At 40.0% G+C, this 24,056-nt stretch overlaps 1 protein-coding gene across 2 annotated transcripts in view; it reads left to right on the plus strand.

Annotated features, from left to right (window-relative positions):
• LOC146003169 (zwei Ig domain protein zig-8-like) overlaps positions 1 to 24,056 on the plus strand; it is a 614,539-nt gene that overhangs the window by 365,898 nt on the left and 224,585 nt on the right. For both annotated transcript variants that reach the window (XM_083141354.1, XM_083141355.1), the window contains exon 3: positions 6,671 to 6,900. In XM_083141354.1, coding sequence (XP_082997480.1) covers positions 6,671 to 6,900 — 230 coding nt within the window. The remainder of the gene's footprint in view (positions 1 to 6,670; positions 6,901 to 24,056) is intronic.

A 24,056-nucleotide genomic window follows, 5' to 3' on the forward strand; every position in this document is an offset into this window, starting at 1 on the left:
AATGTTGCTGTACGTTGTCTTAAAGGGGAACACCTTTAGTTTGCAAAAATACATGTGTTTCTAAACTCTAAATTTGTCTGTAAAAAATTACCTAATCAAGTACTATTCCACTAACTTTGAGTCAGGACATCCAGAACCGAAGGTTGCAAATTGTGTCAGTCAAATTTACTTTTATATAGTTCTGGCAGAATGCATTTGAAGACTTTTTGCTACACAAGAAGAAAGACTACAGCTTGTAAATTTCCTGTGTTATAATTTTTCATTATATTTTCATTAATCATACACAATAAAATTAAATATAAATTGAGCTGCTCTAAAGTGGCAGTCTGTTACATTTACAGCATTTTCAGAGGAAGAAAAATTCCACCACATGCTTTCTAAACATCGGGGTACTATTAATGAAACATCCCCCAAGGACGAAAAATTTGCTGCAAGATATTGATCGATTGATTTGGAGTTTTAAGTCCACTTTATGCACAGGAAGGCTATCGGGACTGGACCTACAGTTTGAAGTGGGATCCGAACCACTATGTGCCTCCACCGGGTATCGAACACGGGACCCATTAATTACAAGGCGACGACGCTACCACTGCGCCATCGGGGAGGCCTTGCTGCAAGACAGGTAGATGGAGTAGCCTGACGGTGAATTTTCCCTTGGTACCCTACAGATACTATGGACATCAGTATTCCTTTATGAGTTTTCCATCGTCAAATCAACGTTCATCCTCAACGTTGCGAGTAGCCCAAAGTGGAAGAAATCGGCGCTAAATAATCCAATACAAAGGTAATAACAAAATAAACTGTGAAATGTGTAACAACAAATATCACTATAGCATGGAAGCACTGAATTTAACCTGAACATAGCGGGATAAATTAATTGAACATAACGTACTCAGTTTAAATATAAATTCCCTCGCACCAGTCTGAGGACCTTCTCAGTAGCGTAGAGTCTAACCCTGTTGCATTGTAAAAAGAGGGCTCCCGAATCTATTCCTGTCGGATACATAGTCCAGTGGAAAAACTGTAGGTACAGTCCCGATTAGTCTATGAACAGAAAAGTAAGTACGTCAGTTGAAACAAAAAATGCATAATGACTGTAGCTTCGACCAAATCGTGAAAGATGCATCTATTGATGCATTAATGTGTAGCTCGACAGAGAACAAAAAATTCACTTGCATCATATGATGCATTTTGTACTTACATTTACAAATGCTACACAAGATTGCATCGAACTGTAAACCTAATTCTTGGAAAAAGCTAGAAAATGCATTTTAATGCATCAATCAATACGTTTCTGGTACATCAAATATATGTAATGCATGTTGGCTTCTGTATGCAGTTGAGCACAAAGAGAACAATATTTACAGGGCTTCGAATGCATTACCTATGAATTACAAACTAACTGAAATATGCAACTAAAAGAAACCATTAATCCTGCTAGAGTTGCAGCAAGACATAACTGAACTATAGCTACAAAACCTAATCCTAACTTTTTGAACAACCCTCGTATGAAGCGTTACCTCGCAACCGCAACGTTAGTGTACTTTTTCAAGCATTTACGGTTAGTGCCTCGTATTAATAGCCTGTGTAAACATGGGCGCAATGTGTCTGCGGCATGACGTGCTGGCTTTAACAGGGATGAACCATGAGCTGGCAGGAGTGGGATGGGGGGAAGGGGGGGAGAATAAAGGGATATATTGATCCCGTGTAATCGACAGCAGGTAGTGGGAACTTTACACTTTTGTTCCCCGTAATTGTTCCCGTAACTCCCATCGTTTCATGTACGGTTATCTTGTCATCCCATTGTTCTCTTCTTAAATGGAATGGTTATTTGGAACAACTTTTCTTTCAACCAAAGCGCTGGGAAATCCAAATAGATTAATTTTCGCATCATGTCATTCTCCTTTTATTACGAACGTAGTATTATTGTCGTATGGCAACAATGGATTCGATTTGTAAAACAGTCGCGATGTGTTCAGTCCTCATTGAAATGAAATGTGGCGAGAAGCTATTATCTGGAATGACAGCTAGAATTCTTCGTTTCCTCTGTTGCTGGTTCAACACCGAACTAAACGCCTTTGAAGTGATATTGGTCATAATAACCTACTTTCGTTACATGAGTTAACGTATTATCCCATTTGGGCTTTAGAATTCATATAATATGAACTGTATATGTATAATTACCAAAATCCTATTCTTCTCTCGACATTGTAGTCAGGAAAAAATCCCGTCACTTGGGCCTTAACCGAAAACTGAGATCCCTACAACTTACACTTTGTCCTAAAAAAGACCTTGTAAAGTGTATTGCCTCTTCATTTGTACCATTAATCATTACTCTTTCGACTTCAAATTTATATCACCTGTGCGTGCATAGCTAAAATATTATAATTGTATGTTGATATGAACTATATTTTATGTCAAGTAACTACTTAAAAATATGTTCTGGTGTACCTTTTACGAGAGAAAATTTGTTTTCTTGTATTGTTGCATATAAAGTACACATTTTCATGTTATATCTCTGGTTTATTATGTATTGTTATGTATTTCTATTTTGTATTTGTGGATGCCTTCTTTTGTGTTGAGCTATCACTAGGGCCCGGCATTTTATGTTACAACATATTTTACAATTGGCTTCTGATCTATTATTGGGGTGAGATCTTTACATATCTGATGAAAATCAGCCGAAATAGACAAACTTGACAAAGCATATTTTGACATATTTCACCAATTTCGCGTTTTTACAACATATTTCTTCAATTTTGTTGTAATAAGACAAATTTCTGTATAATATCGTAATTCTCTCGCACATAATCGGTTATTTCATAATTTTTTTTCTTCGTAGCTTTAGCACAACGGATAGTTCATATTGTCGATGGCAGGATATGGAAATTACGGAGGATGAAAAGTGCCGTCTTTTCTTAGTACAGAACAATAATACCCCACTTTTTTTGTACCGCCGACAATTGATAGTCATGCAAACATTACTGAAGAAAAAGGTTCTCTCTCACTTTTGCACGGGACGTAAAGAAATTTCGTTCTCATTTCTTTGCCTTTTTCGCTTTTCACAAAAATCAGTCAAAAGTAAAAATAACATTAGGTACATTACAGCCCCTACTCTACTCTATCGGGTATGGGAGAAATTCGAGAGTACTGTTGTGCATATTTTTGGCTTTACTGGGAATAATTCTGCATTTTTCTGACATATTTGTAATTTTTCATGACATATTTTCCAATTTATATGACATAATTACATACATATTTTACAGTTTTATAGGACATAAAGTCCCGGGCCCTAACTGTTTATGGAATTTGGACTGAAGCTTATGTAGATGTCACTCTCAGCATGCAATGTTAATTGGACATCATATATTGTCTAGTGCTTTAAACTATAATTATTACTAGGGCTAGGATTGTTATGACCTAAAAATCACCAAAATATGCCAAATAAAATATGCTCCTATGACCTAAAATTTTAAAAAATATGCACTATAATTTGAAAAATATGCCCTTATAACTCGACTGTTTCAAACATCAACATCTAACATATGCTGAAATATTTTGACATAAGAACTATTTCTAGTTCACTTTATGGGCCCTGAGTTACAGTGAACACTTTCTGTAAATTTTCAAATAAAAATGAAAAAGATTTTGATGCAGTCCAAAAAGAAAAAAAACTCGAATGAATATGGGAGTAAGAACGAATCCACTTCGAAAATGACTGTATATTTCTTGTAAAAACGAAAATAAATGACTGTATATTTCTTGAAAAGTGAAAATATGCTGAATATGACCGAAAATCAATCAAAATTTGCTTTAGCACGTAGAAATGGCCAAATATGTAAAAATATGCTCTTAAAAAACACATCAATTCAATTAGTTTCTTCACAATATGAATTTCAATATATTTAGGGAACACATCACCCTTACCAAAAAAAATATGTTAAGTCATGAAAATCCAAGTCCTACTTATGTCACTAGTCAATGGATAATGCCCAATTACATTGCATGCTAATGTAGAGGCAATACCACTATCATTCTGAGAATTATTAGATTTCACTGTAGATTAATAATCAAATACTATATTATTGTTATAGTAAATGCGACTACTATATATGTGATATATGTGTGTGTGTGTGTGTGGTGTATATATATATATATATATATATATATATATATATATATATATATACAGAGTGTACCAAAAGTCCCATTACCCCCCCTTTGAATTGTAGACAAACTTGCAAAATGTTATTTTAACAGCATGCGTATGATGATAGGATGGTATACCATTAAATCAGACCAATGACCACCATTTACTTCAATGGATCTGTGTGCACACCGCCATTTTCATGGCACAGTATTATTCGCCTCCAGGTGCGATGTGAAATCCTCCGTAACATGAGATGTCAGATCTGGATTTCAGGTCGCCATTTTAAGAGAATACCTCAGTGATGTGTTCAGAGACAAATGGATTGGACGAGGATCGCCAAATTTACCAGCATCTATAAAATGGCTACCCCAAAGTCCAAATCTGGCATCTTGTGATAATGCGCTATGGGGACACATCAAAAATAAGTCGCCCATAATCGTTATCAGACAACTGAGGAACTTCAAGAAGCTGTTCGCAGTGCGTTTGCTTCCCTCGCCATGTTACGGAGGATTTCATATCGCACCTGCAGGCGAATAATACTGTACCATGAAAATGGCGGTTTGCACACAGATCCTCTGGAGTAAATGGTGGTCATTGGTCTGATTTAATGGTATACCATCCTCTCATCATGCTGTTAAAATAACATTTTGCAAGTTTGTCTATAATTCAAAGCGGGGGTAATGGGACTTTTGGTACACCCTGGGTGTGTGTGTGTATATATATATATATATATATATATATATATATATATATATATATAACACAACAATTTTGTCTACTATAATATAGTTGTAAAGCAAGCTCTCTTATACACTATGTGGAAGAAAGTCATTGGACACCCGGTTTCAACTCTGAAACGAACTCCTCATGGAAAAGATACTACAGATGGGTATATTTACGGCAGCAGGAGGCTTCTCAGATCATTCGCTGATAAAATGACGGACATGAAAGAGCTCAGCATGTTTGAAAGAGGGATCATAGTAGGCTGCTCTATAGGAGGCATGACTATACGTAGCATAGCTGATGCCCGACAGGTTCCTAAATCAACTGTAACCATTTTCATCAAGAAGTGGAAGGAAAAGGGACACTGCAGCAATGCACCACGAAGTGGCAGACCCACGGAATTTAACGACCAGGACAGGAGAACGCTGAAGAGGGAGATTTGGAAAAACAGGACCTGTCCGATTAATTCGATTGCAGAAGAGTTTCAAAGTGCAGCCAATTTGACTGTTTCGACCAAGACACTTCGCAAGGAGGCCCATGCACTCGGTTATCATGGTCGAGCCGCTGTCCACGAACCCCTGATAACAAAAAAACAATAAACGGCGGAGACTACGCTGGTGTAAAGAGCGGAGAAACAGGATGGTGGAGCAATGGTGGAAGGTTATATGGAACGATGAATCACGCTTCACACTGTTTCAATCAGATGGGAGAGTGTGGGTATGGCGATTACCCAGAGAACGTATGTTACCCGAGTGTGTAGTGCCCACAGTGAAATATGGTAGTGGCGGCATCATGTTCTGGGGTTGTTTCAGCTGGCATGGCGTGGGTCCACTGGTACCGGTGTATGGCCACATGATGTCTGCATCCTACCGAGATATTCTCGACAACTCCACGCTCCCCACATTGTGGCGTTTCTATGGAAATGAAGAATGTGTGTTCCAGGATGATAATGCGACTTGTCATGTTTCCAGGGCTACCATGGAGTGGTATGTAGAAAATAATGTCACCCGACTGGATTGGCCTGCTCAGAGCCCTGACCTCAACCCTATTACACATCTATGGGATGAACTGGAGTGCCGATTAGGGTCGCGATCGCCTCGCCCTTCTACACTTCCAGGGTTGGTGACTGACTGCAGGAGGAATGGCGGAAGACCCCACTCGGTGTATTACATGAACTTGTGGCTAGTTTACCACGACGAGTGGCTGCTGTTATCGCTGCCAAAGGCGGACCGACCTCCTATTGATTGCAAAAAAACTAATGGTATCCGCTGACATGTGGTGTCCAATGACTTTCTTCCACATAGTGTACTATTATAGGAACTAACTTATATGTGCCACTCCACATTAAACTAAGTTCCACTCTCGTGGTTAACAGAAATGATATATAAGTTAAAACTTTGGTTGAAGAGAAAAGTAATGTTATATTTCAAGGCTGTGTTTGACGGGCAAACGAATATAAGCAGGAGTGACTGCAGTGTTCCTAAAAAAAGCGGACGGGTGGTTCAAAAGGTCGCCTTTGAAACGGGATGCTTACTTATACGTAACCTAATATCGGGATCAAAGCGCTTCATTTGTGGTTTAATATATTATTATATTTATACAAGTGGCAACATTGTGCGTGCCACCATGCCGTGAATCAGCCCTGAAACAGTGCTTGGTTCTGTCTTTGTCATAATAGGAGAGTTGAGCAGAAATGAGGTAACTTTGGTAATTGTTATGGTTTACGTTAATAACAGAATATTTATATTCAGTTGTCTTGTATTTCGAGGTCTGATAATGGTTTCTCTTCCATTCCAGCTATAAAGACAAACGACCCGTACGATGTTCTACCAAAGAACTTCTGGTTTGAGTTCACTTCGCCATTTACGGAATCCTATGACGAATTTTTCGAAACTGAAACGGAAGCCGAAACGACTCCCGAACCTCTCCCTTTCTTCGAGGACTTCGCCAACTCCACCAACGTCACCACCCAGCTCGGCAACACAGTCTTTCTTCACTGCAAAGTCAACGACCTGAGAGATAAAACGGTAAGTGGGTGCTATTTCTTTTTAGCTTCTCCTCGTAACATCCAGTGCGTTAGTCTACCGAAAAGAGCTTCCATTGTGCTGCTGCGCACGTCACTGCGCAGCCTTTGCTGACATCAGAGAGGATCATCTAGTTCTTCCAGATTTCCTTACTCTGCGCAGACGCAGTAGATTGCAACGCACGTTCAAGAAAGACTCCGGCCGCGTGCTGATATCCATTCTGATTTGGCGCATATCACCGCGCAGCTGTGTCTTACGTCAGAGAGGAAGCTCCTCCCATCTGTCGCTCTTCGTTACTCTGCGCATGCGCAGGACACTACGGCGCTTGTCGTTATTTGACTCCATACAACGTTGGACATAAGGCAATACCGGGTGTCCCAGAAGTCTTTCCCTGATTACAAACTTTATTCATATCAGCTATATGCAATATAGAGATGTGAAAGTGGTGCCAAAATGTTGGAAAACTAACCAAGTTTATTTGTTGCAGGTTTCAGTAATGTGGCTGTAGTGTAGTAGTGTCAGTGCCAAGGAATCCGGAATTAATGCTCTTGATATCGGGTTGCATCTTTCCATACAATGTTTCTTGGACTTGACAGGATTTGGGAATGAAGATAAATTTCATTTCTTAAATACCAACTTATTGATGGCAGATATTCTAGACGAAAGAATTCTGTACATTTGAAAGTTCCTCTGCACTGTTATTGGTGACCGGGTCTCGTGATACCAGAGCACATGCTGAGCTTTTTCCTGATTTGTTAAAATTTCCTGTTTTCTGGGCACTGACACAGCTACACTACAGCCACGTTACTGAAACCTGCAACAAAAAAAACTTGATTAGTTTTCCAACATTTTGGCACCATTTTCACATCTCTACATTGCATATAGCGGATATGAATAAAGTTTGTAATCAGGGAAAGACTTCTGAGATCTGTGATCCCTCCATATCTGTTTTTCTCTGTGTCTGGTTTCATTATATCTTTAGCTCATCCCTTCTGCTTCAGATTCTATTTTCTCTTTCTTTGACTTTCTCTATTTTTCTCCAATTCTATTCCTTTCCCTTTCTCTCCCTGTTCTCTTTACACTCTACGGTCATTAGTAAATTTTAGTAGCAAACGTTCGTCCCGCACCGTGGCTGTGCTGTTTAAGGCGTCATGCTTTGGATTCCGGCTACGGGACGTGCGCAGGTTTGAGTCTCCTGGTGAAAGCGTATCAACTTTTCTTTTCTCCTGATATTTCGGCCTTTGTAAGGTACCTGTGGCCAGCCACCATCGTGAGGAAATTGCGGAGCTAAGAATGAGTGGCGTAACCCGGTCACGGAAAGCTACAACAACGACTGGGCGCTCGTCGTGCTGACCGCACGTCATCCCGTAACTGGTTGAATGATCTCCCATCTCGACAGACGAGAGTGAGGCCCTCGGTAGGAAGGCCCTGGCCCTCACGGGCTGCCGCACCACGGGTTAATATCAAATTTTCAACAAGTTCTGCCACAGCCGTAAAATTAGGCAACACACATAAGACCTTAGAAGAAAGTGAGTATTTCAGGATCTACAAATGTCCCATTTTATTGCCGGTGAGTGTACCTCTCTCTTCTGTTTCTGATTCAAAAACAGATGCCTTAGCACAGCGTCAACATATTGATTGATTGATTTAGTTTATTTTACTTCGCTTTTCTTACACTTTTGGCTACTCGCGAAGATTAGGGTGAATAGTGATGAGATGAAATGAATGAAAGGCAATCACAAACACGCAAGTACAGCACACAACACGAGCCCAACGGTGGTTTATACTGGCCATGAGTCAAGACGCCAGAACCTCGGTAGTCTAGAAAATGCAGTCCAGGGTGAACTACTTGCAAGGGAGATTGACATTTGGGTGTCTCCTAATTTACCAATGCATTTCTCGTTTTCCCATCAATATGTTTGTAAGGTTTGTGAGATATCCACATTTGTCGCAAAATCATGTTCTTAAAATGTATGGATATGTTACAAACGCAAGGGAATTCACCATACATACTACATTTTTATTTAGTTAGCAACTCTACATAGAGAGTTGCCTCGAAATGCACAAGCAACGCTTGCACACACGTGAGAACATTAATTGTACCAGGTGGTTATAATTAATGTGACGGTGTTCAGAGTGGTACAGCACGGGCTGTAATGAGAGTAGCAGTCTGAAACTTCTTAGATATGCTAATGAAGCAACGCGCTCGCGAATTATGCAAAAGAAAAAACCTAGTTCCAATTCTCGCCACCAGGGTAAAAAATGGCGCTGTAAGCAGTCAAAACTTGGTATAGTTACAGGAAAAACACTATAAATCGCAGAAAACAATACTCTTTGTAATAAAATATCTCTACAATTTCACTATTCGAATTACATGAACATTACTAAAGGAAAAAGCAACAAGTGTCACCAACAACAACCAGTGAGCTCACACAATGGTTAGGCAATGTCACCGACTTTGACGTCAGAGTTACGGAAAATTCCACGTTGTGACTGCTTACAGCGCCATTTTTTACCCTGGTGGCGAGAATTGGAACTTTTTTTTCATAATTCGCGAGCGCATTGCTTCATTAGCATATCTACGAAGTTTCAGACTGCTACTCTCATTACAGCCCGTGCTGTACCACTCTGAACACCGTCACTTTAATTATAACCACCTGGTACTTCATTTACTATGTAGTGCATATGTTCTGTTGACTGACGGCAAATTATGTAACCATTAACAAAAGAATCTCTGTAGATACCTTGGAGAAGAGTCCGGAAGGAGCAAACGAAAAGTGTTAAAACTTAAGCAGGTACCTGAATCCGACATTGAAGATGGGTTCTTAAATCAAGACTAACAAGACAAGTGGCCATAGAACGCTCTATTACAACACTCAACCCAAATTCACAGCCCGTTAAAGATTAGACTCGAGAGGTTGGAATTGAGACTCGTAAATGACACAACACTTAACTAAAAGTTATTTCTCATCGCAGCGCGATGAAATGTCGGAATGCGAAAGGGTCAGAGAATGCTGATTGGAAAGCTATACAAAGATGGTTCTTTCCCTTGAAGTGTCGAAATTTATACTGAAAGTATGGTGGAAATGTGTCGACATTGCCAGGCGTTGTTGTTGGGTTTTACTTCTGGAGGAATCTCCTGGTGAAAGCTTGGTGACAATATCTCCCGTCCCAAGCTAGCCTCTTTCACTCCCTTTCCCCGTTTTCGTGATCGTAAAGAAGGTAAAAAGAAAGCTAATAGACCACCTGCAGACGAGAGAAACTACGATCTCTCCAAACGTAGACAAACATTTCCGGAGAAATAAAGGAAACTGAGAATGGCATGATGGTCCAAATAAAACAACGTGTCAATAACAGACGACAGCTTGACACAGTTTCTGCATCTATCTACCAGGTGTAGAAGTATGAAACCGGAATTTGTTTGCAAGAAGTAAACGGCTGGTGTTTGCAACTGAGAAACAATATTTTATTCAAAGTAAGCTCCATTGCTAGTTACACATTTCTCCCACCTTTCTGGCAGGTTATGAATGCCACGCCAAAAAAACGTTCTTCTTTTGAAGCGAACCAGTCCGCGAGCCATGTTCGTACATCTTCATACGAATTGAAGCGCTGTTCTGAAAGAGCGTGTCCCAGTGAGGCAAAGAGATGATAATCTGAAGGAGCCAAGTCGGGAAAATACGCCGCATGCCCTACTATCTCCCATTTGAACGCCTCGATCGTTTCCCGGACCCGTTTTGCTGTGTGTGGTGAGGCATTGTCATGGAGCAGAATGACCTTGTGCTGCCTTGATTCATATTCCGGCCGTTTGTCACGTAATGCTCGATGTAAATTGATCATTTTCTGTTGGTAGCGATCTGCGTTAACGGTTTCACCGGGTTTTAGCAGCTCATAATAGATGACGCCTCGCTGATCCCACCAAACACAGAGCAGTGTCTTTTTTCCAAAGCGATTTGGTCTTGCAGTGGATGTCGATGGTTCGCCTGGATTCACCCACAATTTACGACGCTTAGGATTCTCCAAATATATCCATTTCTCATCGCCGGTCACTATGCGATGGAGAAACGACTTACTTTTGTATCTGGCGAGCAGCATTTGACAAGTGGTCTTGCGGGATCCTTGCTGTCTTTCATTCAGTTCATGCGGAATCCATTTGCCTGCTTTCTGCACCTTTCGCATAGCTTTCAACCGAAGAGAAACGGCTTTCTGCGTCACATTCAATTGTTCCGCGAGCTCCTGCTGCATTTGGGTATCATCTTCATCCAATAAGGCCTTGCAATTCGTTGTCTTCGAACTTTTTCGGAGGTTTCCCACGTTCCTCGTTTCGCAAGTCAAAATCGCCACTTTTGAATTTCTTGAACCACTCGAAACACTGTTTTCCCGAGAGCATGTTCGCCGTAAGCTTCGACGAGCATTCGATGTGATTCTGCGGCGGTTTTCTTCAAATGATAACAGAACACCAATGCTGTCCGCAAATCGTAGTTCGTAGGCACAAAACTCGACATGTTCCGGGTGTGCAACACCTTCCTCTGTCTGGCACTCGGGTTACTGTGTTCCGATATAACGTCCTCGGGAGTGGCGGGCAGCAGCTGGCGCTGCTTACGCGATCTTCCGCACCCTCCACTAGCGGCTAGCACCATCTATCGGCCAATTCCGGTTTCATACTTCTACACCTGGTATCAGCTTTACATCATGCGCACTTGCATCACGGGTAAATATGAAATAGCACCTTTAGAGTTTGCTTAAGCTGCAACGTCCCCCGGTTGTACACCAGTCTTCAGAAAGTTAGTCCGCTACTCCTTTAGTCGGGAACATGAGAATCTTTGCAAATCATCAGGGCTTGCTGGGTAGAAAAGAAACACAACACAGTATTCAAAGTTAAACGCAGTTTTATAATCCCTTATATTTATCGTATGTGGACTTACAAGCCAGGTACAGATTTGCTTACGTTTCTGCCTGAAGAGGAACAATTCTATAGCATATTAAATCACATCACAATCACTAAACACACTTTCATATAGAATTAGCGTTGGACAAGACAAACGTAAATACACGAAAGTTTCTGTACTTAATTATTATTTCCAAGTATAGCCAGAATGGAACGAAAATAATTACCAATTACACTATTTTCGAATTTCATTAACCGTTACCACGTTTCTGTTGATTTCTCACCTTCATCTGTTTTCTAACTGAGTCTGTCGTCAGGTGAAAATCATTCAGGTGGATTCACTTACTCTGCTGAGATGAGAAAGTGACGTCAACACGAACAGATTATGACGTATTTATAAACATATATACAAGTTCCAAACACAACTGTATCAATCTAACTATAGTCGTCTGTGACAGCTTGCACATTATTTGAAGTAAGAAACATTTTTAAAAATCTTAACTTCTTACAAATATAAAACCTTAAACTCTCAGGTTCGTTTCAAAGCATTTGCTAACATGTACTCCAAATTGGACCTAGTAATAATGGGGTATCGATTATCCAGTTTGTCAATAATTACAAAATGATTATGTACAGTTAAAATGAAATTCCCGTTACTACCGTGAATTGAAAGTTTCATGCTCACATTGGCTAATCGAGAGAAGACCTACAGTTTCAGTTTAAAGTGATGTCCGAACCACTATTCAATAGGATCGAACCCGGAACCGATTCATTGTAAGGTGACTTCATTTCCACTACTCCATCAGGAGGCCCGCGTGTTGTTATGAAATCATTAACATCCACCCTAATTTTTTTTCTACAGTCTGGTTCATAAGTATGTACACACCAATTTATAGCAAATACGGGTGGTGAAACACAAATAGAACATGCCCATTCATGATAGGAAAGGGGGAACCGGATACGTTATGTGACGAGCAGATGAATCAAATGACGAGAGGTTTCCCACTGCAAGAACGCGACCGAATAAGCCCCTCGCCTCACTCACTCCTTCCCACCTCTTACAACGGTACAGTACCGTTGCACGCTCTACAATCCACACGTGCATACGGGAGCACTCTTTTACGCCTGAATACGTCGTGAACAAAATGCCCGTCATTTGTCGATACGTATAACGTGTTTTACATACGCGTATTGGCATCATTGATATTTTCACATCGATGCATCCGTGGTACGTTCATTAAAAGCAAACTTCATTTTGCACATTTTGATATATTTTTTTAATTTTGCGTTCTAGGTGTATGTTTCATGGATTTCGCACACACTGAAGAGAGAAACTTGATTCAAACTGTTTCTAACTCCATCTAGTTAAACGAGATGAAGCGAGTTTGAGTGTTTTTAATGGAAAACCGTTAAAAATCCAATTGTGCTCTATAACAAAAAGTAACTTTGTTGGGTTCATCCAACTGCAAATAAATACCAAATGGATTAACAGCATGTTTGAAAAGCTGGAATTATTTACATATTTATGGAGCAGTAATCTCAAATTCTTAAGCTTCAATAAGTAAATTTTAATTAAAAACAAAGTCGATCTATATTGGCTAGCTAAAGCTATATGTTGCGTTGATATTATTCTAGAAATTTGTAGATCCTCTGTGTGTTATAGATTTATATCATGCTTAGCATTTGAATCTGATTTCATTACACAAAATGTTATCTTGGTAGATTTTGTAGGACCCAATGTTTACTAATCTGAGGATGCTGAACTTAGAAATGACATTAAAAAAGATCGATTAGCTCTCGTTTTGGTGAGGGGAGAGGGGGGACATTCAAGGGACCCAGCTCAACTCCAGTATCTATGGCAACACTGCTGACGGTCTGGCATGTTGCATTCCAGTATATCACGCAATCCTTTGCTGTTTCGATTCCCTAAACATTGGCCATTTTACATTCAGTTGTACAGTGTTTCCAGAGTATTGTTAGATTTCGTATGTGCAGTATATACAGCGACGTGGCAACACTGGTGGCTGTTTGGCAAAGCAGTATCCCAGCAACAGCACTTAATTCCGACATGTCGTGTATTCAGGGAAGTAATTCACCACATTTGGCTGCTTGGGAACCATGTGTTCTGTTCTGGCCTTACGTCTGCAACAATGGAATCACCTGGCGAGTGAATTTCTTCCATTTTTCGAAGCAAAACGGGATTTGACTGTGTGTTATGACAAAGGATTCTTTGCATCGATGAATATATCACGTAAGACCGAGAACTGGAGACTTTTTATCGATTCCTCCAAGTTCTCTCTTAAAGTAGTTTTTCTGCACGACGGTAATATAGTGGAAACTTAAGGAAACTTATGAAAATATGAAATAAATTCTTCAGTGATGGTGAGTGAACTACATGGAATGCAATTCTACATGTGTATCATAGTTTTCTGGGGAACAGGAGAGAAAAGAACTATGAACAACTCGTGGAGACTCTTCTGACGTCTTACGAGAAGATTGGATGGGAATTCAACAGTCATAGTATTACATAACTACTTTCTTTCTTAGAGCGTTGCTGTTAGTGGTTCTTACTGTTCAAAGGATCTATCCCGGTAAAGAAAGGGTACTTTCTCCTACACAACATAAAAATGTTGTTGTCGAGGATTCAGTAATTTATTTCAAGCGGGCCCGCAGGATATTTTGTGTTGGGGGGAGCGGCAGTGCTTAAAGTGGAGGATTGATTGATTGTCTAGATTGAGTTGGTGTTTCAAGTCAACTTTATGCACAGTAAGGCTAATCGGGACTGAACCTACAGTTTAAAGTGGGATCCGAATCACTATGTGCTTCCACCGGGTATCGCAATCGACACCTCTTGTTCATATGGCGACGACGATACCACTACGCCATCGGGGAGGCCCTTAAAGTGGAGTAAATATAGAGTTCTGCTTTCCACCAGTTAAGAAAATTATCATAAAGCATCACCAGCACTAAGATAATTTGCATAGACGCTTAATCTGTCTTTCACAGCACCTCTCATCTAAGTCTTCACGCTATAATGTCACGCTTTGAATTGTATTAATTCTTCTTAGATCCCTCAGGGGGAGAGGAGTGCATTCTGACCTCCTTTTGCGGGCGTTCTTAATACATTTATAAAATGATGCCCACATTGCTTAAGATTAATTGTTTTGTAACATAAATCATGCTTATCTTGAAAATAAGGGCCAATGCATTGCTAATGGGTAATATAAATCATGCAGTAACTTCAAATTAAGAGCCAATCTTAGAAAATGAAGTTAATATTCGTGTTCAGGAGGTCAGTTTCAGTAAGGAACAGCTATTTTTTCTGTAACAGAAAAAAAGGTGAAATGTGTAGAACAGAGTTATTAGGTATAAACGAATCGACATCTTAACTATAAAATATTTTGAATTTGGTTACGGATATATGACTATAATGCCACATGCTGTAGACAATTGTTTAATTAATGTTGACAGACAGTTTCAGTTTGCTAAATTATCTTTTATGTGTAGTTTCAGACTAATCGACCGATGTTGAATTGTTCGATTGTTGACATTAACAGACAAATCGGCGGGCCAATTGGAAATATTCAGTAGAATTAAATTGGTATCTTATATCGTCTGGTATACCAAATTCTGAGAAATCAGTTTGGAAAAGTGTCCATGCTATCGAGAGATAACGTTAGTCTTATCTTCGTTAGCTCTCGAAACCCTGAAAACCTTTCCAGAACTCGCTTCTACCCTGAAGACGATGTTGACGTTAGCTCTAGATGGCTTGGAAACCTTTCCAGAACTCATCTGGTCGACAGCCAGAGAGAACCCGCTCGAAACACAATCTACTATTTTAAACATCTTTCCATTTAATTAGGTGTTATATCCCGTACGGTCCATATACATGCTTGACCCGACTCTGCACAACATGCGACAAGGGCGTGGCGGATTGGTTATTACAACGCGCTACTGTGCCAGGGGTTCCGGGTTCGAATCCAACCAAGGTGTACTTTGTGAGTGTCCCTTCATCAATTTCATCATGTCATAACTTATCCTCATCGTCGCGATTAGGAAAAAAAAGTAGCAGTAGAGCGAATGAATCAAAGTCAAACATGCGACAAGGACAATGATGTAATTGATGTAAGGATGCTTACAAGAGCTAGACCGGGACTTGAACCTATAACCTACAGTAGCGGCGGATGTGAAGCTATTGAAGAAACGTTATATTTCTCTGAATACGTTCCTTCACGGACACACTACAACATGTCCGGAAACGCCATATACAAGCAGGGCACGTACGCGTTTAGCAGGTGTCGAACGAAACAGCATCGATTGAGTGTTTGGTCGAATCCCCACCCGCCCACCCTCTTCCCCCCAAACCCTACCTCCAAATGCGGCAGTTAAAGTTCGGAAACTACTGCAGTAAAGTTTCCGGCACGGTCCAAAGGGTGGGTGGGGGGAGCATGAATCATCAGAACGAATCTGTTTAATCCCGTGCGAACTGGTGGTTTTCACCTGGTAACAATTTACCCAGAATTCCTAGCGAGGGCTTTTCTCGCTCCGATATGCCACTCATTCTCCGTTCGTCCGACAAATATGGTTTCTCCCCCCCCCCCTATCCCCCTTCCCGGATACATCACTCTGATTTGCATTCCAGAGTGTAAATGATTCTGTCCAAAGTATGACGCAAGTGTTGTGCTTCCATGCGTGTCGATGAACAACACGTTTCTCGACAACGTTTATGGAATCGTTAGCGTAAATCCGCGTTCGTTGCGTCGAACGTAAGCTTTTTTTTACTGCCCCGGTCGGTCTCTTTGATTATACGTTTGTTTGCCTCTGCTTTTATTGCAATGTTGAATCGGAGTCTGTAGTGCCCCTTAGGTCATCAATGTTCCGGTTCACAATAACGGTTAAGTGCTAAATTCTCCGACTAAAAAGCGGATTATTCTTTGTTTCTTCATTTGGATGTTTTGCGAGGAATTCTGCTACTTCTCTCTATCTTCTAGATGCTACAAGATCTGCTGAATGATGAAGAGTGATGAAGGATATTAACGAGTGTAGAAGCTTTGTGTGTAAAAAACAGGCAAAGCTACCTCGTGCAAATTCGAACATATCGTGAAGGCATATGAGGGAATCTAAGCAATTTGTGACAAGATGTGGTCAGCACCACGCTCCGGCTGTTTTAACTTCCCACCAGGAATCCATTTGTTAAAATACTGGGTGAACCCCAGAGCCGCTTCACTCAGGGACAGTGCAGGAAAATTTTCCGCTTGAAATTACCTACTCCGGGATTCGAATCCGGTTTTCCCGCGTGACAGTCGGTCGCCTTGCCGTCTGGAACCACCGCGGTTCTGGGCTGTGTAAAGGCTGATCCTTTTAGAAGGCAGTGGAGTACACGTATTATACCCTACATACAACCCATGAGGACCCTGGTTCGGTCCCCATGGAGGCACGTAGTGGTTCGGATTCAAATTGAAACTTTAGGTCAATCATGTGTGGTGTTTCGTTCTTGTATTATCATGTAATTCTGTCTTCGCTTATTTTACTTCGCTTTCGTACGGCTCTAATTAAATCTCGACGAGTGAAGAAATACACAATGATAGACACAATGACATATGCCGCGCTATGCCAAACTTTCCTGCATTCGACCCTGTACCACCTCCCAGGAACCTGTGGAACAACGCCTCACCTAAGAGGAAGAAGCGAGTGGGCGAAGCGAAGCAGTGCTCGCTGCTGCGAACGGCTGGTAGCTAATGCGTGAGAAAGTTAAGAATAATTTTAAATTAATATTTTCAAAACAAAGGTAGATGTTATTATCGTAGGTTTCTGGTTCGGGCCCAGGCATGGGCATTGTTTTATAGTATCCCTTTATCAATTTCGTTTAACTTTTATTCAAACTCATAGTCGCGATTAGCCAAAATTGGCAGTAAAGAAATTGCATATAGAATATGAAAGTAAATTATGTATCACTAAAGCAAAACAAGCCATAAACCTGCGAACACAACAGGTAAAACTTGCATAATAAGAGCTAAGAACAGTGAATAAAACAGGAGATAAAAGTAAGGAAGAAAAATAAGATGGCGCAGAAGAATAAGGAATAAAGACAAAAGAGGGTAAATAAGAGATTACAAATACAGTTAATGAAAATTTTAAAAATAACGTAAGCGTTTCCTGGGCATGACGTTCAAGACTACAATTTAGAGTAATGGAAAATGGTACCTTTTTTATCTCACATCCATTCATACGCTCTCGCAAAGAACTAAATTGCCTAACGCTTATTTTTAAGAACCCATTGAAGACATTCCTTTACGCCGGCGAACCATGGTCCCGAAATGAGCCTTCTGCTTTTATGAGCCAATAAAATGCAAAATGTAGTCTCCCCCTCCCAATCCCTATTTGGAATGATGCAAATGTAGAAGAGGTTCCAGTATTGTGCTAATGCACAGGTAGCAATTAAACTCCCTACCTCGTCGTGAGGGGAAAACTGCCCCGGTTTTATTGAAGTGCGTAGCTCTCATTGCGTTCGCATGCGTAAAAGAGATGTTTTCCATTTCCACGCAGGGAAGAGTCTGAGTTTTGGCTTTTCGTACAAACATAAGAACGTAATTGAATTCTTGTATGCTACGTCCACCTTTTTTTCGTAAAGAGATTAACCCACACTTTACTACAAATAATTCTAGAGGTAAATATATGTGGTCTATCCAAAAAGATGACATCTCAGCCATCACCTTGTACTTCAAATCATTCATCTCCCGAATAATAGAATACTGCTCTCCCGTCTGGTCCATGTCATGTCCCACTCAGCTCTCTCCAGAATCGAATCTGTTCTTAACTTTTTCCTGGCTATAGTTGGTTACAGGGTTCCCTCATTACGCAACTTTCCAACACCACATCTCCTGCAATTTCTAAACTTACAGACTCCCTATCAACGCCATTTACTGAATGATTTTAGGTATCTTTACAAAATTGTCAACGGCAAAATCCGTTGCAACACGCTCCTCCAGGAATTCCACTTTCGAGTGCCTATGCGCTCAACACGCAACATTAATCTATTTTACACAAAAAAGCCTAGACTGGGAATTCAAAAAAGATCGCTCCTCCACAGATTTCCCACTCAATATAACGACCTCCCATCAAGTGCTGGTGTATTTTCCACAGAGTACGCCTTTCGGTCAACCATCAGAACATATGTTGCTAAATAATATTTAATTGTGCTGTCTTGACTTATTTATATTGATCTTTTGTCTTATTTTGTTATTTTTATTTTTCTTCTTTTCATTGTTACTGATTTCAGTGTAAAATGGCTACGTGCTGTATCTGAAATTTTCTCAATAAATTAATATCGAACTTTTTCAAAATTATTTTGCTTCCTTGTTATACAGCTTAATCTGATCTATACCCTTGAAAATAGTCCCCTCAACTCAACGAAACGCCCCTTTTGCTAATCGCGAAGATGAGGATGAATGGTGGTAAGATAAGATGGATGAGAGGACAATCACAAATACTAAGGACGACAACACGAGCCCCACATATAATTATACTGGCTGTGAGTCTAAATTCCAGAGCCTCCAAAGTCTTCCAAAGGCAGTCCAGAATGCATTAATAGATAAAGCAAATTGAATATCTCCTGTGGGGTCGTGCCACTTGCACCGATTGAGGAGTGTGAGAGAAAATAGCGTGTCGCTTGCGCCGCTGGGCAATTTTATATTTACATTTGGCAACGTAGTGAATCGAAAGGTTTACAAACTATAAACTACAGTAAAGGATTATAAACAGAAATAAATTTCTACAATTTATTAAGTAAATCAAAACATTATAAACAGAAATAACTTTCTACAACTACATAAATAAACTGTTTATATGTTATATGTTTAACTGTTAGTAATATGTAAATAATAAAATAAAACAATAAAATAATAACACAAGCAAGTAAGATAAATAGTAAGAAACAAACAAAAAGTACTTACCCATGTTATGGAGTCCTTGTTTTCATGTATTTTACGATATTCGTGCCCTAAGTACTGGAGAAGAGGCTTCGCTTTCGTTGTTTCTAAGAGATTCGTGTTACTCTCACTGAGACGTCCACACAACTAACAATTTTAGACGCAGTCCGGTGCAGTCACTTCTTGTAAACAAGTGTACACCTGTGTTTTGATTCACTGCGACGTTGCCAAATATAAATATGCCCAGCGGCGCAAGCGGCCCGCAATTTTCTCTCACACTCCTCAATCGATGCAAGTGGCACGATTTTATCTACCGGCGCAAGTGGCACTGCCCCATCTCTTGTTAAATACAGCTTCAGTTTTCATCTTACTGACCTTTTGCTAGTGTTTTTGCATTAAATAAATGTTTTGTTTTCTTAATTGCTAATTTCTAAATTTACCTAAGTAGGGTTCACATAAATAAAGGTTAAGAAAAATGAAAGAAGGGCATGAAAAAGTAAACAATTTTGGTTTGTTGCTTTGGTTAGGTCCTGTAACTGGAGCACACAATCTTCGAATGCAAAGACAGTGTGCCTCCTTTCAGAGGTTCAGTTATGTGATCTTTCCTTTCACCCACGATTCCTGTTTGTAGACCACGTGTAAGATCTTGTGACATCGCCGTCAACAGCTTTCTCAGCTGCAAACAGAGAAGAAAGGGACATTGATTCCGAGCCGATGTCAATGGGAACAAGAAATTGGGACGGAAACAGGGATATCTCCGAAAAGCCCTTCCTCAGACGAAAGATAATTCCCGCCCATTGGTTAGACTCTCTCCCAGAAGAGCAACCAACTTCTTGGATAATCGATTTACTTGGCTGGCGAGCCTCCACACTTCAACTGCGCGCGGGGGGAGAAAAGGGGGGGGGTGATTCTTTTGATGGACAACTGAGGAATTACTACACCCCCGAGACCTCCAACTCCGCCGGGGGTCGGGGGTGGATGGCCACTCGTGGAGCGAACGGAGTTTTTGGATGAAAAGTTTCGGAGACCATATTTCTTTAACGGAAACAGGGTTTTGGCCGAAACGAAGATGACATCGGGTAAGACCATAAACCGAAAAACATTTTTGGTAAAAAGCTTAACCCGCAATATACAAATCATATTATTGTCGTAAAAACTGGGGTAATAAAACGGGAAATAGGGCAAGACTTGAGATTAAAGGGGATGTCGACTCCAAACATTCATTCAATAAAAATGTTACTGAAATGATATCAAGTAAAATGGATTTGACCAAACCTACAAGATCTTAAAAAATACTAAGTTTAGCATCATTGTAATAATTTTGATGAAGGTAGTTAAAAAATAGCTATAAACGTGCTTTTCTTGCTTAGAAAGTACTAATATTACATGTATATTAGCATTGTATCATCGAAATTTAACGCCCCTTTTCTACCATTCTGAACGTCCAGTTGATATAATGCATCCTGGAATAGTCATGCGTTTCACAGGATTCCAACCTATGGTCCAGTACGCTAATCAATGTCACACGAAGGAGGACAATATCCTACTCAAACCTCAACAGCGGTTCCATGCATTGAATGGAATATCATTATATTGTGACAATAATCGTAGACTCATGTATGTAAAATATCCGCCCTAGTATTGTCAGGCCACAATCATCTATTTCATTTTCATATGTCACTATGTATTAGTAAGATGGTTTAACTACTGGAGATGATGACTATCTTCACTTAAGTTTCAATTTCACTTGCGTCTTTTACTTTATGATCCATATTTCAGGGTCCACTACCGTGCGAAGAAGCTCTTAATTACGTACGCTATCTAGCGTCTTCCGAACGAACTATTTGAGGCTCGAACGAAATCCTCTCCTTGCAGCATTTTTCTCAACAGAAACATTTTGCTGTGTTTTACACTAGTTTCCCAATATGCATTAGATTTTACAGAACTATCTTTTAGTTTATATATACTCTCCACAAAAACTGATATTCTTTAGATGAGAAATGGCATTCTTTATCACTTAATTTGCTAAGACGTAAATAGGCGTATGGACCTATTTCGCTTACATTTTGTTATTCAAAACTAATGGAGTTTCAATAGAAATGTCATGTGTCTCAGGGAACGCATAAATAGTTACAAACTAATAGTCAGGTTTTGTACAACTATGTCAAAAGTTCGGTTGTCTGCTGTTTATGTCTAAAGTAATGAAATATTATTGGAATGAAAAATCCATTGTAAACAAAATGAAGTTGTTACATTAGTCACTTTGAATGAATATCTCATTTTAGTTTCACGGCTAATATAATGTAGATCATTTACATAAAGGGATGAAACAATGAAATCATTTAAATAATGTATTTATCCATTTGTGGGCAAACCACAAAAGCTGGGTTCTAGTCAAGAATATCTATCAGAGATAACACGTTGACCCAGTTATGTAGCTAGGTGCAGTTTGTTTGACGTTTGGGAATTTAGGAAGTTTCCATTTAATTAGCTTGAAACAATCCAACTCGTAGGTGCATACATGCTTTTGTCGTGTGTTGAAACCGTGTCATCTGCAGATCCAACCCTAGGTGTGGATAGCTCAGGCACTTGCCCGCGGCCTCGCGTTTCAGGAAGTGCCTTCAACAGATATAAATTAATTGTTTATTAGAGATTTAATTGGCGAGTGAAAAATTATGAATTCAGATTTTTCGGGATCTCATAAATTCGCGTGAATGATTTTATTGGCTTAAGGCCTCGTGGTTGGTGGGTCGTGGACTCACTTGCTTCAACCTTACGTTTAGAAACGAAGTACAAGAATGAATCAAACAGTAAAAGTCTTGGAGAAGGTCAAAAAAACATATTTCAGTGCATAAATCGATGTGTTTACAGTGCATCAAATAGATTTGATGTTATTTAAGCTTGTGTGTGTATTAGGGCACATACAAGTCAACCTGTCTTCTACGTAGTTCGCCACCAGAAACTGTATCCTTGCAGAACAATAAGGTTCTGGCCCCTGGGCCCACAGGCAGTACGAACCTCTGTGCGTGTTGTCTTGTTCTTCATCCATTTCTCTAAACATTACTTATCCTCATAGTTGCGCTTTGCCAAAACTGGTCGAAGAGTGACAAAAAATAAATCGAACTCAGGGTTCTGTATGTTTAAGGTATATTCGACTCTATTACAATTAATGGGCCAATTTTTAATATTTCTGATTGTAGTCTCATACACATTTTGAGATGAAGTTGGTAAATGCCCTTAAGAGAGCTTTTCGGAACATATAAACTTTAGTGGATGTTTAAGTCTTAACCATATCTTGCCATTGCAATACGTATAAAGCAAATCTCGAAATAAGGCTCTGGAGGGTGCCCCAGATGGTCAACCTCCGTGGAGGAGTGGTTAGCGCAGCTTGCTCCGACGCCAGGGGTCCCGGGTTCGAATCCTTGGTCCTGAAAGTGAAAATAGAGAATTGTGAAAAACTGACACATGAAAGAATTGGAAGTCATTGACAGCGAAAACCACCGCAAAGGGTTTCCTTTTTATTACAAAAAGAAAGATGGCTTATTGGTAGCTTGTCGCTCTGTAATTAAGGGGCCGCGGGTTCGATCCCCGGTGAAGGCACATGGACTTAACCAAATGTTGTTTTAGAAGGTCGAAGGTACAAGGTGTTCCAAAAGTCTCCATACAATGGAATAATATTATATCTTTGCAGGCGAGATGCCAAGGTATTATTGAGCCGCGAAAAGCGCATTAACCCATACAAATTTAATTTCGAGAACGTACTGACCAGTACCGAACTCTGGAAGGCTGCCACGTTGAGTATATTCCATGAAACCTTATTTTTAAGTGACATTTCCCATGTATGGAGACTTTAGGGACACCCTATATTTCGGTAAAGTAGGATCAAGTCTGATAGATTTCCTCAAATATCCAAAACACATTTTCGGTTGTAGACATTACATACATACACGCCAATATCCTTGCACTTTACAGTTGGGAAATTGAATTCACGTTAAAAACCAAGTTTCAAGTTTAAAACTCTATGTATTTGTTCGTGTGTGAATATTTGCTTTGTGTCGCGGTTTGATGAAGGTCGCTGGTTTACCCATGGAGCTTGACAGATTGAAAAGCCGCTTCTGTAGTGTATGCGGCGAGATTCGAACTCAATTCATCCGTTGAAGGTCCTCTGGAGGGATGGAAAGTTTACACGGCATGTACTCTGGTGAAATTTAACCAACTTCGTTTCCGTGTTTGCTTCGGTTTCAATAAAAACCGTAGAAGGAAAAAAAAGCATGACCATGAGTTTTAAATAACGTTGTGACGTAGTAGGAAAATGTTGCATTGCCTATGGGATGTTACAGACCTTA

The sequence above is a fragment of the Lepisma saccharinum genome, chromosome 19 (assembly GCF_977018435.1).
Source record: "Lepisma saccharinum chromosome 19, izLepSacc3.1, whole genome shotgun sequence".
In the NCBI taxonomy this organism is placed as follows: domain Eukaryota; kingdom Metazoa; phylum Arthropoda; class Insecta; order Zygentoma; family Lepismatidae; genus Lepisma; species Lepisma saccharinum.